At 39.1% G+C, this 16,580-nt stretch overlaps 1 protein-coding gene across 1 annotated transcript in view; it reads right to left on the bottom strand.

The window, feature by feature from the left end:
• The window catches only part of LOC111551163 (cytochrome b-c1 complex subunit 2, mitochondrial), a 30,418-nt gene that overhangs the window by 9,301 nt on the left and 4,537 nt on the right, over positions 1-16,580 (bottom strand). Inside the window, exons 2-11 of the mRNA XM_023224991.2 lie at positions 16,485-16,568; positions 16,237-16,386; positions 15,197-15,261; positions 11,850-11,906; positions 11,479-11,603; positions 8,882-8,979; positions 5,679-5,736; positions 2,477-2,572; positions 1,975-2,174; positions 139-219 (exon numbers count right to left, since the gene is read on the bottom strand). Coding sequence (XP_023080759.2) covers positions 139-219; positions 1,975-2,174; positions 2,477-2,572; positions 5,679-5,736; positions 8,882-8,979; positions 11,479-11,603; positions 11,850-11,906; positions 15,197-15,261; positions 16,237-16,386; positions 16,485-16,568 — 1,014 coding nt within the window. The remainder of the gene's footprint in view (positions 1-138; positions 220-1,974; positions 2,175-2,476; positions 2,573-5,678; positions 5,737-8,881; positions 8,980-11,478; positions 11,604-11,849; positions 11,907-15,196; positions 15,262-16,236; positions 16,387-16,484; positions 16,569-16,580) is intronic.

Below are 16,580 nucleotides of genomic sequence, written 5' to 3'. Positions count from 1 at the left end.
AATGATATCATACTATACAGAGCTCTGATAAGTCACTGCATTGCATTCAAACACTCCATATTTTAACTGAAAACATGTTCATGGCCGGGGGGGAAAATAACTTGTTAATGAAAGAAGTTTGGTGAGTATGCAACTTACGTCTCCAGCAGCTGTGGCCTGGGAGATAGTATAAATCCCGAAGAGTCCAGAATCTGAGTAACTGGCATTAAATGCGGAAACCTGAAAGATAATGAGACTTTACTGTATGATATTCTGCCAGGTAAAACAGGGCACGATTTAAGTTTGCCTAGAAAAAACTTGGACCTTCACAGTATAAACAAAATAGATTAATATTTTACTTAATCAGTTCTGTCAAGAACTAAAGTATTCTGTGTCTTTCAGAACTATCACGGCTTTGTTTCTTCATTTAAATATTTCTAAAATGACTGCTCCCTTTCCTTTATGCTGGGTATTTTCTAACCCTCTTTAGATGATTAAAGGTTAATGCAAACACTCATCCACAAATATTATTATTAAATACAGATGGGCTTTGGCATTAGGCAGACCTGGTTTCTTCTCTCTGCTGCTGGTAGGGACTTTTTCACCAATTTACTTTTATTTCTCTTATACACTCAAGTCAAAAAGTTAAGAGAAAAATTTCTGCTTAGTGGTCATTATCCAGACGTCCAAGGTATCAAGAGTTTAGCCTCTGAATAACAGGGATATTGCTATCTAGTTTGAGCAGAGCTTTTAGCTCTCTAGGGTGAACCCGATTTACAGTGATTATGTGGACCATTTATGTAAAAATTACCTGAGTTCTTATTAAAAATACAAACTTTCAGATTCCTGAAATGGACTTACTGACTCAGGTCCCTGTGGATGTAGCCTGGGAGCCCAGATTTTTAACAAGTGTTCCAGGTGATTCTTATGTACATTAAACTTGGAGAACCATTGGCTCAGTCCATGTAAAGCATAAGAATGGACTTCAATTTCTTTTTTTTTTTTTCTATTTTTTGAGACAGACTCTCGCTCTGTCGCCCAGGCTGGAGTGCAGTGGCATGATCTCGGCTCACTGAAACCTCCGCCTCCTGGGTTCAAGTGATTCTCCTGCCTCAGCCTCCCAAGTAACTGGGACTACAGGCGTGCGCCACCATGCCCAGCTAATTTTTGTATTTTTAGTAGAGACAGGGTTTCACTGTATTAGCCAGGATGGTCTCGATCTCCTGACCTCGTGATCCTCCCATCTTGGCCCCCCAAAGTGCTGGGATTATAGGCATGACCCACCGCAGCTGGCTTGGACTTCAATTTCTTTAATTGTAATTCTGAGGCCATCCTATTTATACTCCAAATTTCTGGCCAAGTTCTGAACTAGGAATTTCTATTAAATTACTTCATTGGATTAGGAGAGATGGGGATTTCACCATGTTGGCCAGGCTGGTCTCGAACTCCTGACCTCAAGTGATCTGCCCACCTCAGCCTCTCAAAGTGCTGGGATTTCAGTCGTGAGCCACTGTGCCCAGCCTCTCATTTTTCTTTTTAAATTTAATCTCAAGCTGGAAGAGTGAGTCTGTAAACAATTTCTTGGTGTTCGTCTTGTCCACTTGGTTGGAAAACAAAGAATAGTGAAATTCAGGAAGTAGCCATAAGAACAGAAGGGGACAGAAGAAAATCTAGAAAAAAAGACTAGTTAGAATCCAGGGAAAAGTTTAATATCTACAACTTCATTCTAAAGGGAACGGATATGTGGATTCCTTTTATTTCTAAGCATTAAATTCCTCTTTCTATATGACTAATGACAAGTAATAGACAAAGTAGAAAAGCCAGTGAGTTTTTGATAGACCCTCAAATATACTAAAATCAAGCTTGGCTATCTCTTCAATTGTACAAAGATTTTCTGTGTGTTTGTCTTACTTTTTAAGAGTAGATTATCAGAATTACATCTTAAATACTGAGCCTTTGAAAGCAAAAGGAGAGATACCAACTGTTTAGACTCACATCAAATGGCTGCTGAGTCGCCTTGGCAACAGCCTGGTGCAGATGGCTGGTGGTATTGCTGCCCCTCTTGACATGTGGCCCAGCACCGAGGACATGCTGAAGAACACTAAATGCATTTGCCTCTGCACTTCCCGCGACAGCACTTTCTGCTACAAGAGCAGCATGGACAAGACTGTCTCCATTCTGTTCTCGGATTTCACCTGGGGCCAGGTTAAGGATAGAGGGAAGAAGAAAATGGCTTGTTCACCATTGGTTTCATTCTTCACTATTTCCTACAACACAGTGTTGACCCACGAGTCTTTTCTGTGGCTCGGTGCTTTCCCCATACCATCCTGTCCCCAAACACACACAAAACATATGCTTAAAATACAACATCCAAGTCATCCGATTCTATGCCGAGACTGTTGAATAGTAAATATTCAGGCCTATTCCACCTCGACATGCTATTCTAGTGGGGAAACGCCCTTCTGATAAATTAACCCCAATAGAATGAAATGCTTACCTCCACGGTATTTGGCCTTCACACCAGATAAACCAAACCCACCCCTCATGTTGAGAAACTGTTCAGCAACTTGCTTTAGAACAGGATGACTCACACCTGTTTCAACAAAAGTAAAAACAAAGCTGGAACCAGAATTACCAAAACACAATCGTAAAATATTTTTTCTTTGTTTTAAAAATATGATTGTAAAATCCGAACATTACAGAAATAAGTAAGTCTTCTTGCCATAATGCCACTCTCCCAGAGATACCCAGTTTACTATAGTTTACTATTACTAAACTATTTACTATATACTTAGTATTACTATTTATCTAGAATTTTTTTGTGTAGTTAATATTATCCTCAATTTATTTCTAAAATGGTATCATTCTACTGATATTGTTTTGAACTGATCTTTCATAATTTAAAAATTTCTAAGTGTTTAGTCTACATCAAATATTTAATGGTTATAAAGAATCCCTTTCTATGGCTGTACCACCATTTATTTGATCAGTCCCCTCCTGAGGGACGTTAGCATGTTTCTAATAGTCGGCTCTTAAAACAACACTGCATTGTCCACCAAAGAACACTATATCAAGAAAGTAAAAAGAGGACCCATGAAATGCAGGAAAATATTTGCAGATAATATATCTGCTAACAGCTTGAGTATCAAAGAACCTTTACAACTTAACAATTAAGAAAAAAACCCAATTAAAAAATGGGCAAGACCTGAAGAGACATTTCTCAAAAGTTGACTGAGCATGGGGGCTCACACCTGTAATCCCAATAGTTTGGGAAGCTGAGGTAGGTGGATCACCTGAGCTCAGGAGTTCGAGACCAGCCCAGCCAACATGGTGAAACCCCATCTCTACTAAAATTACAAAAATTAGCCAGGAATGGTGGCGTGCACCTGTAATCCCAGGTACTTGGGAGGCTGAGGCCGGAGAATTGCTTGAACCTGGGAAGTGGAGGTGGCAGTGAGCTAAGATTGTGCCACTGCACTCCAACCTGGGCGACAGAGAAAGCCTCTGTCTCAAAAAACCAAAAAACAAATAAGTTATACAAATGGACAAAAAAAGCACATGAAATATGTTCAATGTCATTTGTCATTAGGGAAATACAAACCAAAACCACAACAACCACTTCCCACCCAGTAGGATGGTCATAGTCAGAAAGACAGACAATACGTGTTGGTAAGGATGTGGGGAAATTGACACCTTTGTGCATTACTGGTGGGAATGTACAACAGTGCAGCTACTTTGGAAAACAGTCTGGCAGTTCCCCAAATGGTTAAACAGAGTTACCATATGTCCTGGCAATTCTATTCTTAGACATAACCAAAAGAACTAAAAACAGGTATCCTAAGAAAAATGTACACATGAATGTTTATATTTACAACAGCCAAAATATTTACAATGCCAATGAATGAAGAAACAATGTGGTAATGGAGTATTCTTGAGTCATACAATGGAATGAGACATTGACACATGCTCCAATATGGATGGACCTTGAAAATATTATGCTAAGTAAGAAAAGCCAATTACAAAAGGCCACATACTGTCTAACTCCATTTATATGAAATGTCCAGAATAGTCAAATCTATAGAGACAAAATAGATTATTGCTCCTTAGGAGGCTGAGGTCGGAGGATCACCTGAGCCTAGGAGTTCAAGTGAGCTATGATTGTGCCACTGTGCTCCAGCTTGGGCAACAGAATGAGACCTCCATCTCTTTAAAAAAAAAAAAAAAAAAAAAAGGTAGATTAGTGGATGCCACAGACGGGGGAAGATGAGAATGGGGAGTGACTGCTAATGGGTATGGGGCTTTTGGGGGGGATGATGAACACACCCTGAAATTAGGTAGTGGTAATAGCTAATGTATTAAAAACCACAGAACTATACACTTCAACAGGGTGAATTTTATGGCATGTAAATAATATCTTAAGCTGTTATTTGCAAAACAAAACAAAAAATATTAAAATGATATTCTCATGCAACTATATTGTAAACTTGACCTAATGTTTCTGTAAGACAAATTCTTAAAAGTCACTGGATCTACGAGTATAAACATTTAGAATTTTATTTTTTTGAGACAGAGTCTCGCTCTGTCACCCATGCTGGAATGCAGTGGCATGATCTTGGCTCACTGCAATTACTGCCTCCCGGGTTCAAGCGATTCTCCTCCTCAGTCCCCCAATAGTTGGGATTACAGGCTTGAATCACCACGCCCGACTAATTTTTGTATTTTTAGTAGAGACAGGGTTTTCACCAGGTTGGCCAGGCTGGTCTTGAACTCCTGACCTCAGGTGATCCGCCCATCTCAGTCTCCCAAAGTGCTAGGATTACAGGCATATGCCACCATGCCCAGCCTAGAATTTTAACAGATATATTCAAAAAGATCTCCCAAAATGTACTAGTTTATATTCCCACTAACAATTTGTGAGAGTGCCTATTTCTCCATACTCTGGTTAATTCTGGGCGGTGTCAATCTTTTAATTTTGCCAATATCACAGATTAAAATTTTCTTAATTATTAGTGAGGCTGATCATTTAAAACAAAGATAGTTGGCTACACATATACAAACATATTTCTCCCATGAACTGTCTGCTCATGCCCTTTGCCTGTTTTTCTAGTAAGCTGTACTTCCTTTTAAAAAACAGTCTGTAAGGCCGCGCGCGGTGGCTCACGCCTGTAATCCCAGCACTTTGGAAGGCCGAGGTGGGTGGATCACAAGGTCAGGAGATCGAGACCACGGTGAAACCCCGTCTCTACTAAAAATAAAAAACAATTAGCCGGGCACTGTGGTGGGCGCCTGTGGTCCCAGCTACTCGGGAGGCTGAGGCAGGAGAATGGCGGGAACCCGGGAGACGGAGCTTGCAGTGAGCCGAGATCGCGCCACTGCCCTCCAGCCTGGGCGACAGAGCAAGACTCCGTCTCAAAAAAAAAAAAAACAGTCTGTAAAAGCTCTTTGCTTTGAGAAATTCACCTTTGTCACAGGTTTTACAAATACTGTAAAGAATTTAAAGCCAGAGGTTTACAAATTTAAATGGTGGATTCTGCTTTCCAAAACAAATGACTAGCAATTAAAATCCTATGATATATTGCCTGTCTGACATAAATAGAAGGCTGAAGTTTTCAAATTTTGTTCAATCCTATGTTCATGTAATTAGTTTAAGGAATTGCTCTTAAGAAAGCAAACTGAGAGGCAGGCAATACTCAACTTACCAAGTCCAATCAAAGCCATTCTTGCACTTGTGAAATGGTTCTGAACGAAGTAATGTAACTGGGGAAGTTAAAAACACTTATTAGGTTATATTAGCACAGATATAAAAAGCTGTAAAAACATAAAAGTACAGTTTGGAAGAAAATACTTAGCCTTATAAGCTGCTGTAATAAACTACATGGTACTGAGGTTCATTACCCTGGGATTTTATTATAAAAACCATTGCTTAAAAGAACTAGAACCTAATTGTGGTCATGGTTGCACAACTCTGTGAATATAATGAAAACCACTGAATTGTGTACACTTTAAATAGGTTGTATAGTATGGTGAATTACATCTCAATAAAGCTGTTATTTATAAAAGGAATAAAAAAAGGCTGGGTACAGTAGCTCATGCCTGTAATCCCAGCACTCTGGGAGGCCAAGGCTGGCAGATCATTTGAGGCCACGAATTTGAGACCACCCCGGGTAACACCCTGAAATCCTGACTCTACTAAAGATGCAAAAATGAGCCAGGCGTGGTGGTGTATGCCTGTAATCCCAGCTACTTGGGTGGTCTGAGGTACGAGAATTGTTTGAACCCAGGAGGCAGAGGTTGCAGTGAGCTGAGATCGTGCCACTGCACTCTCGCCTGGGTGACAGAGCAAGACTCTTGTCTCAAAAAAAAAAAAAAAAAAAAAAAAAAGGAATAAAAAGAAATTAGAGCATACACTGGCCTAAACTTGAAAAAATGGACTGTAATTTTTATTATAATGTAGCTTACGTAGTGTATCAGATTTCTTTTGTGTTTATATAGGTAGTAATGGAGCACTATTAACATTCTATAACAGGGCTAACAGAGTTTTACCACAACACCCTTCTCGTCCATCTTTGAAGCCAATCTCTACAAAGCTTTTCTGATCATGAAGTCATTGTCTATACCAGGGTGTCCAAACTGTATGATCACAGAATTACTCAGAGAGCTTGAAAAACAAAAACGGTCATTGTCCCCCATTCTTGGGACTTACCCTACAGACTGATACAAAATATTAAATGTGGAATCCTAGAATTCTTATTTAAAACCAACCAACTACCCATCCATCCAATCAACCACTCAGGTGATCTGAAGACTGGCGAGACTTGGGAATCACTGGTTTATACTATCACCTTAGGCTTAATATACAAAAGTAGGGCTAAAACATGTACTTTCAACAGAAATGCTATCCCTTCCAGATGGGTGAAAATTGGTTTGGGGTAACTAAGAAAAGAAAACTCACTACTTTTATGTATAAAGTACAAATATACAGTACATAAACTGTATCTGTGGTATTAAAAGTAAGAGGTTTAGAAAAAAAATGGCTGGAAAGGCTCCTCAGGAAGGAAAGTGATAACATTTGAGAATCACTGGGCTAAAGTAATGAAACTGAACTTTTAATCAATTCATCATAATCCATGCCCTACAATGAATGCTGTCTATATCTATAGAGTCACCTTGGAAAGTCATACTCTTTTTCTATTGATGTTTTTCTATTGATGTTGCCATTGCTCAAAGTATTCTAGCACCAATTTCTTTAGAGTTTCCTTTAGCCTAGGGACACATTTAAAAAATACTATTAACTTTGAGATAACCAAGTTATCACAGTTAACATCTTGGTATTTGTCTATAATGCATACATACATACCTTTTGTTAAAAAAAAAATGGGACCTTTTGGGATGTCCTAATTCGTAAATTGCCTTTATGTGACAATATGCTGTAAGTTTTACATATCAACTAATATTTTTGAATGGCTGAATACTGTTCCATTCTATAAGTTATTTAACTAGTTCCCTAATGCTGGATATTAACTTGTTTCTAATTTTTCACAATTATAAAACAATATTACAATAGCTATTCTTGTGGATAAACCTTTGCTATGTCTACTCTTTTAGCGATCTTAATGACACATCTTCATGAGGGTGAATTTGATTTCTAAAAAATTTCAAAACATTAGAGTCCAATCTTATGAAAAACTGCTGCCTGTTCAAGTTGGATGATATAAGTTAAAATTTCTAAATAAAAGTGCCATATGAACGGAAGGCATCAAATTATTAATTGATAAGTCAAAAAGAGAAGCGATACAGTTTAGTTTTCTGTAACAGCTAACTAGGAACGAAACGAGAATAAAAACCTTAAATTTTTGAGTCAGATATACTTTGAAGGTGTTGATAATTCCAAATTTTTCTCTTAATGTCTTTGGATAAAATTTGTTTTTGGGTTTGGGTGCTAGGAATAGGGAATGAAGATTATATGCACATACCTATACTTGTAGATTTAGCATTCAATGTTTCATGTTTTGGAAAGTAAGTTCTAAGATGCACATATGGCTGCGGCATGTGACAAACCCCAATAGCCAGCAAAGGGAGGCTGGTGTGCCAAAGAACATGAATGAGCGAGCGAGGATGGAACGGGAGCTAAGGAAGTGGGCTCAAGTCTTATTTACGAATTCAGAGAGACCAAAGAGTTTTAGTCAAAGGACCTATTTTATATATATGTACGTATACACACACACACTTTTTTTTTTTTTTAAGAGACAGGGTCTTGCTATGTTGCCCAGGCTGCTCTTGAACTCCTGGCCTCAAGTGATCCTTCTGCCTCAGCCTCCCAAAGTGCTGTGATTACAGGGGTGAACCACTAGGCCCAGCCCCTATTATGCTACTTAAACATTTAAATACTGTTTAAAAAAGATACACAGGCTGGGTGCAATGGCTCATGCCTGTAATCCCAGCACTATGAGAGGCAGAGGCAGGAGGACTGCTTGAGCCTAAGAGTTGAAGACCAGCCTAGGCAACACAGCGAGACCCCATATTTAAAACAAACAAACAAAAAAGATACATACACACAGAAAAGGGTTTAGAAGAAAATATACCAGGTATTAACATTGAGTGCCTTTAGGTATGTGAGATGTTTTCTTTTCCTTCATTTTGCTTGATTTTACTTTTTAATGATCACGTCCCTTTAGTCATGAAAACATTTCTTTTTTTTTTTTTTCATGAAAACATTTCTTAAAGGAAATACAAGAATTGCTCAGATAAAATTTTAGTTAAAAAGCAGGCGGATGAAAAAGCAAGCACGTTGAATTTCTTAAAGTTAGAAGATAAAAAGAAAAATTACCCAACAAACCTGAAATGGTAGATGTTCAATTTAATGTGAAAAACAAGCACATTTCAAAATATGTTTTATTGGTACCTCCTCTGATGTCACTTTTCCAATCCTATAGTCAGGACAGTACAAGGGATTAGCCAAGGCATTCCGGTAAGCTGCTGCATGCAAATTTTCAATGACATCTATGAGATAAGTGAAGAAGCATTTAGGGAAATGCACTTTCAGTAAAGACAATGTTTTTAAAACCTAGAAAGCAACAAGCCTATACAAATTTGGTCATCTTCTGGCATTCATATGTTAAGAGGACTTAAAATTATTATTATTTAACCTCTAGTAACTGCCAGTTTCTGTCAGTAGAATGTGCTAAGGAAAAAAAGAGATTACATGGCAGCAGCTTCTATATACTGGAGTCCACCTAAACCACTTTTCTAACTTTAACCTAGCTGGTATCACTGGGAAGGTATATTGGCCTGGGTTTCAGGATGTCCCCATCTAGTTATGGTTTTGCTGTCATCTTGCCATATGACCTAGCACAAGTCATTTAATCTGAATTTTACTTACTTTTAGGTTTCCTCTCTAGGTAATAAGGAGGTTGTCAGGCAGCTTTCAGGGGACCAATGTGAGCTTCCACTGGGACTTATTCCTCCGTGGTGCTTGGTGCTTTCCCTGCTTTCTTGCTTCAGTGCCTTTTTGCCTGCAGTGTTTCCTTCAGTTGCTCATTACCTGGCAACTTCCCTATGCGAGGCACTGTGCTAGATGCTAGAAATACAGAGATGTGGAACATACAAGGCCTGCCCTCAAATTTTAAGAGGAAAACCTGTGAAATAAAGTATTATGGGTGCAATGTCGGCAGTGTGTCAAAAGTGCAATAGAGGTACAAGGGAAGGGCAGTGGGAATTAGAAAACAATTAATACAAGTAACATGTGGGATCCATCTTACAGAATGAGCTGGTGTTTCCCAGGGGAAATCATTTGGGAACAGCAATTTAGGCGTAGGAAGCAGACAAAACAAAGGCATAAAGGATAACAATAATTTGATTCAAATGGGAATTGCAGCTGGGAGGAGAAGAGGGTGAGCATGAAGTAAGAGAAGTGGGCTGGTAAGATCATGCAAGGCCATATACGTATATGCTGTTCAGACTTTATCCCACAGCTAATAAGAAGGCTTACTTTCATGTCAGAAGGTCGCTGTAATGGCCGTGTGGTAGATGGACTCAAGATGTAAACCTGGAGGCAGAAACCAGCCAGGAGACCACACAGTAACTGTTCAGACAGAATAGATGCAGGCTGGTGTCTCACTGCCGCCAGTGGGGAAGAAGCCACTCTGGACACATAGGTCATCTTTTCTAAAATTATACTATTCTATCTATTTCTTCAGTAGAAATCCTGAGCAACACAGATCACGCTCCTCTATGACACCAAGCATCACCATGAAATAACATCAGTCACCAGGCCAGCATGTGGAGGGGAGCCTGTCCCATGCTGAGCCATTGAGTTGACCTATTTCTGCTCTACCTGCACATTTTTGCTCCCACCAGAAGTTGAATGACTCCCAGGAGTCAGCAGCACTTGTTTATAGACTTGTATTACCAGTTGTACTTGTCAAGATTATATAATCAGACATTATATAAACATAAAATATGAATGCAAAAAAGATTCTTACTTAAAAAAATTAAGCTACTTACTTTGGAAAGATTCAATAAAGAGCACATGGCTAAACAATAATAGCAATACAACAGTAAGTGATAATAGCAGCAGCAATAAACTGGTGCAGAATTTGGTGTAAGCGAAACAACTCTTAAAAATCATTGGGGGTCAGGCACAGTGGCTCACGCCTGTAAACCCAGCACTTTGGGAAGCTGAGGTGGGAGGATCACTTCAGCCCAGGAGTTCAAGACCAGCCTGGGAAATATAGTGAGACCTCATCTCTATTAAAAAAAAAAAAAAATTAGCAGGGTGTGGTGGTGCGTGCCTGTAGTCCCAGCTACTCAGGAGGCTGAGGTAGGAGGATCACCTGAGTCCAGAAGGTTCAGGCTGCAGTGAGATCATGCCACTGCACTCCAGTCTGGGCAACAAGCAACACCTTGTCTCAAAAACAAACAAACAAAAACAAAACATTGGGAAGGAAACAGGAAAAACTTCTAGGATCCTACAATTTACTTACCATCAAACATGAAAAATGATTATAAATGTTTAGAAACAAAAGAATAACATATCTAAATAACAAATTTTTGAAAAATATATTTTCAAATTCAAGTAGTAAAACATTTGGCCAGGCATGGTGGCTCATACCCATATCCCCAGCACTTTGGGAAGCTGAGATGAGTGGATCACTTGAGGCCAGGAATTCAAGACTGAACTCCAGCCTGACCGACATGGCAAAATCCTGTTTCTACTAAAAATACAAAACTGTAGTCAGGTGTAGTGGTGCACACCTATAATTCCAGCTGCTTGGGAGGCTAAGGCAGGAGAATTGTTTGAACCCAGGAGGCGGAGGTTGCAGTGAGCCAAAATTGTGCCACTGCACTCTAGCCTGGGTGACAGAGTGAGACTCTGTCTCAAAAAAATAAATAAATAAAAATAAAAAAATAAATTTTGACAGCATTTTTTTTCCTTCTAAAAATTGATCTTCTAAAAAACCCAGTATCTTAGAAACAAATGTGATCTGGAAATGTACTTACGAGTCTGCGGATTCTGAAAGGCCACAGCTTTGTCAATCTTTAGCTGAGGCTGAAGGTCAGCTACTTCCCAACGACGAAATTCTGGTGCTGTGGTGACATTGAGCAGGAACTCCATTAGAATATCACTACAGAAGACATCGAGATAAGAATTACCAGTCAAAAATGTAAAACTAACATTTGAGATTCTACATAGCTGTAATGCTCTCAGTGTGAAACTTTAGGCCTTGTGGCAAGCACAGTGTTTATAAGCAGTTTATGAATAATAATCCAAAACGGAAGTCAGAGGTCATAAGGATGCATTACAAAGACCAGAAGTGAGCAGTTTAGCATTTCTTTCAAAGCAGAAGTCCTAAACACACACAGGTACTTACACATCACCCCGCAGGCATTCCACAGTGTAAGCCATGGTTTCCCTTGTTGCGGTCACACTGAATTAGAAAATAAACTACAGTAAATCATCTGAAGCAGGATAGTAAGCTTTCCCTTATAATCTTCTGTTATATCAACCAATTCCTTTGGAAAGAAAATTTCTTAAGTATAAAAGGTGTGAACGACAATACAACAAAACTCCACATACTCATCAACTAAAATTTAAATTTTTTAAAAAACCAGGAAATAATTCCACCCTAAAATGAGTGAAATCTGGTCACATGTTACAACACAGATGAACCCTGAGGACATTATGCTAAGGTAATAAGCCAGTCACAAAGGGACAAATATTGTATGATTCTACTTATGAGGTACCTGGAGTAGTCAAATTTGTAGACTGAAAAGACAATGGCAGTTGCCAGAGGCTGAGGGGAGGGGAGAATGAGCAGCCATTGTTTAACAGGAGTCAGAGTCTCAGGTGGGAGAAGACAGGAAAGTTCTGGAGATGAATGTTGGTGATGGTTGCTAAAGGCCACTTAACTGCACACTTAAGAAAATGATAAATTTGGGCTAGGCACGGTGGCTCACATCTGTAATCCCAGCACTTTGGGAGGCTGAGGTGGGCAGATCACTTGAGGTCAGGAGTTTGAGACCAGCCTGGCCAACAAGGGGAAACCATGGTCTCTACTGAAAATACAAAAATTAGCCAAGTGTGGTGGCGTGCACCTGTAATCCCAGCTACTCAGGAGGCTGAGGCAGGAGAATCGCTTGAACCCAAGAGGCAGAGGTTACAGTGAGCCAAGATCACACCACTGCACTCCAGCTGGGTGTGGTGGCTCACTTATGTAATCCCAGCACTCTGGGCTGAGGTGAGAGGATCACCTGAGGCCAGGAGTTCAACATCAGTCTGGGCAACATAGACCCCCATCAGTACAACAAATAAAAAATTAGCTGGGCATGGTGGCATGTGCCTGTAGTCCTAGCTACTTGGAAAGCTGAGGGAGAAGAATCGCTTGGACCCAGGAGTTCAAGGCTGCAATAATATATGTATGCACCACTGCACTCTAGCTTGGGTAGCAGAGTAAGACCCTGTCTCTAAAATAAATAAATAAATAAGAAAGAAAGAAATGCTGTTTCTGTCCTGATTGTTCCACTGACCAGCTGTTCCCCAAGTCTCTCTTCTTCTCTTTGGGCCTTCCTACTCCTGAGACACAACAATATTGAAACTAGGCCAATTAATAACCCGACAATGGCCTCTAAGTATACAAGAGAAAGGAAGAGTCTCATGTCTCTCACTTTAAACCAGAAGCTAGAAAGGATTAAGTTTCTGAGGAAGTGAGGCAGGCATGTTAAAAACAGAGACAGGTCAAAAGCTAAGCCTCTTGCACCAGTCTAGTTCTTGAAGAAAACTAAAAGTGTTACTCCACCAAACACATGAAAGATACAAAAGTAAAACAGCCTTATTGCTGATAATAGAGAGTTTTAGTGGTCTGGATAGATCAAACTGCATTACCTTAAGTCAAAGCCTCGTCCAAAGCAATGCCCCAACTCTCTGCAATTACATGAAGGCTGAGAGAGGGAAGGTGCAGAAGAAAAGTCTGAAGCTAGTAGAGGTTACTTCATGAGCTTTAAGGAAAGAAGCATCTTCTTAATATAATAGTACACAGTGAAGCAGCAAATGCTGATATGGAAGCTGCAGAAAGTTATCCAGAAGATCTACATAAGATCATCCATGAAGGTGACTACACTAAACCACAGATTTTCAATGCTGACAAAACAGCCTTACAATGGAAGAAGATGCTATCCAGGACTTTCATAGCTAAAGTCAATGCCTGGCTTCAAAGCTTCAAAGGATAGACAGGCACTTGTTAGGGACTAATGCAGCTGGTGACTTTAGGTTGAGGTCATTTACCATTCTCAAAATCCTACAGCCTTTAGGAATTATGCTAAATCTACTCTGCCTGTGCTCTGTAAATGGAACAAAAAAGCCTGGATGACAGTATATCTGTTTATAGCATGGTTGACGGAGTATTTTAAGCCCATTGCTCAGAAAAAAGATTCCTTTCAAAATATTACTGCTCACTGACAATGCATTTAGTCACCCAAGAGCTCTGATGCAGATGTAGAAGGAGACTGATACTGTTTTCATGGCTGCTAATAGTACATCCCTTCTGCATCCCATGGATCTAGGAGTAATTTTTATTTTCATCTCTTATTATTTAAGAAATACATTTTGTAAGGCTATAGCTACCACAGACAGTGAAGACGCTGATGGATCTGGGCAAAGTAAATTTAAAAACTTTCTGCAAAGGATTCACCATTCTCGACACCATTAAGAACATTTGTGACTCATGGGAGGATGTCAAAGTATCAACATTAACATGAGTCTGGAAGAAGCCAATTCCAACCCTCATGGATGACTCTGAGAGGCAAGACTTCAGAGGGAGAAGAAACTGCAAATATGGTGGGAGGAGCAAGAGAACTAGAAGTGGAGCCTGAAGATGTGACTGAAGGGCTGCAATCTTATGATAAAACTTGAACAGATAAGGAATTGCTTCTTATGGATGAGAAAAGAAAGTGGTTTCTTGAGATGGAATCTACTCCTGGTTGAAGATGCTGTGAACATTGTTGAAATGATAACAAATAATATTACATAATCTCGGTTGATAAAAAGTGGTAAGGTTTGAGACAACTGACTTTAATTTTGAAGAAGTTCTGTGGGTAAATGGCTAAAAACAGCATCTCATGCTACAGAGAAATCTTTCATAAAAAGAGTCAATCAATGCAGCAAACTTCATTGTTGTCTGATTTGAAGAAACTGTCAGTCACCACCACCTTCAGCAACCACCACCTTGATCAGTCAGCAGCCATTAACGTGGAGGAAAGACCCTCCACCAGCAAAAAGATTTGCTGAAGATTCAGATAACTGTTAACATTTTTAAAGCAATAAAATATTTTAAAAGTAAGGTTATGTACTTTTTTTCCAAGACAAAATGTCATTGTACACTTAGTAGACCACAGTATAATGTAAACATAACTATTATATGCACCGGGAAACCACAAAATTCCTATGGCTTTCTTTGCTGCGATATTTTGTGGTGATCTGGAACAGAGCCTGCAATGTCTCTGAGGTATGCCTATATATTGCAGATTCTACTCCCAGTCAGTTACTTAAATTTTTACTTTAAGACATAAAGATGTTTTACATTTTGATGTACTCAAACTCATCAGTCTTTTCCTTCTTGTGTTACTTAAGAAATCCTCAACCTCCTTGATAACAGAGAAAAGTTCCCTTACAATTGAATATCTTCTGGCATTTTCACTATTTCCTATTATTTATTTAACAAACCTTAATTTGCCACCAACTGCTTCAATTCCACGGGTTATCTTGAAAGATGAAGCTCCTTTTGTAGTCTTGAAAAAGAAAAGAATGATTATCTTTGTAGTTTTTCAATGCCAAGTTTGCTAAACATCACACTATGTCAAAATCTGTTGTCTGTTATGAGCAGATTTAAAAAGAATTTTACTAAATTCCTGCATCCTTTTTAGTTAAGAATTATAAAACAAGGCTCAACAAAAAGCTTAAGCATAGATTTTTATGTTAAGTACATTCATATAAAATTTCCACTGTCAAACACAAGCTTACTGGATTCATTAGTCTATTCTGAAAGAGACTTGCATATGGGGAAAAAAAAGTTAATTTTCTTTCAATTTATGACACTTTGTTTTAAAATTTTGTTTACTGATTTCTTATGCTCTAATATCAACATTCATATGGATACTAATTTAGTGCTTCTCTGCAGCAAATATGTTGTGGTTTCTCATTTTACATTAAGGGTCTGTACTGGGTTAAACAGTGTTCCCCCCTAAATTTATGTCCAGCCAGAATGTTTGCATGTTACTTTACTTGGTAATAAGGTCTCTGCAGATTTAAGTACTTAAGATGACATCATATTGGATTATGGTGGGCACTAAATCTAATATAAATGGTATCCTTATTAGGAGGAAATATGGACACAGACAGAAGGAAGGCCATGTGACAACAAAGGCAGAGACTGCAGTGATGCAGCTGCAGGTCAAGGAATGTGAAGGGTTGTGGGCAACTGCTGGAAGCCAGGAACAGGCAGGGGAGGATTTGTGCCTTCCTAGAACCTTTAGACGGATCACAGCCCCGCTGATATCTTGGCTTGGCTTAGATACTTTGACTTTGACTTCCAGCCTCTAGAACTGTGACAGGATAAATTTATTTGGTTTAAGCTACCCAGTCTGTGGTAATTTGTTATGGCAGGTCAAGGAAGCAAATATAATGCCTTTGATTTTAGTTTTTCTTTTACACAGGACCAAGATACCACAGCGTTTCCAAACACTTGAGGTAATGAAGATACTTACCAGACTGGACGCAAGTCGCAGCAAATGGGTGGTTCCTAAATTGTTGGAGTCCTCATATCTACTGCCTGCTTTAATGAACAAACCAATTCTTGATAGAGGAGCATAGTTTTCCAAAGAAGCAATCACCAAGCCATTTGGTAACTTGGTAAACTGTATTTAAAATAAAGTAGAGATATAATGGATGTCTTCATATTACCAAAAAGAGTAAAGCATGTATGGGTTCTAGCGAGCAAGTTAGTGGGACTAACCTCAAGGTCCTGAGGTTGTGGCGGTGCTCCTGCAGGCGCAGCTGTAGCTTTAACTTTGGGGGCAACTTTGAGGGAATAAAATCTCTAAACACAAAA

Source organism: Piliocolobus tephrosceles, chromosome 17 (genome assembly GCF_002776525.5).
Source record: "Piliocolobus tephrosceles isolate RC106 chromosome 17, ASM277652v3, whole genome shotgun sequence".
Taxonomy (NCBI): Eukaryota; Metazoa; Chordata; class Mammalia; order Primates; family Cercopithecidae; genus Piliocolobus; species Piliocolobus tephrosceles.
The sequence above is the reverse complement of the archived record's forward strand: the minus strand, read 5'-3'. Positions and strand labels throughout refer to the sequence as shown.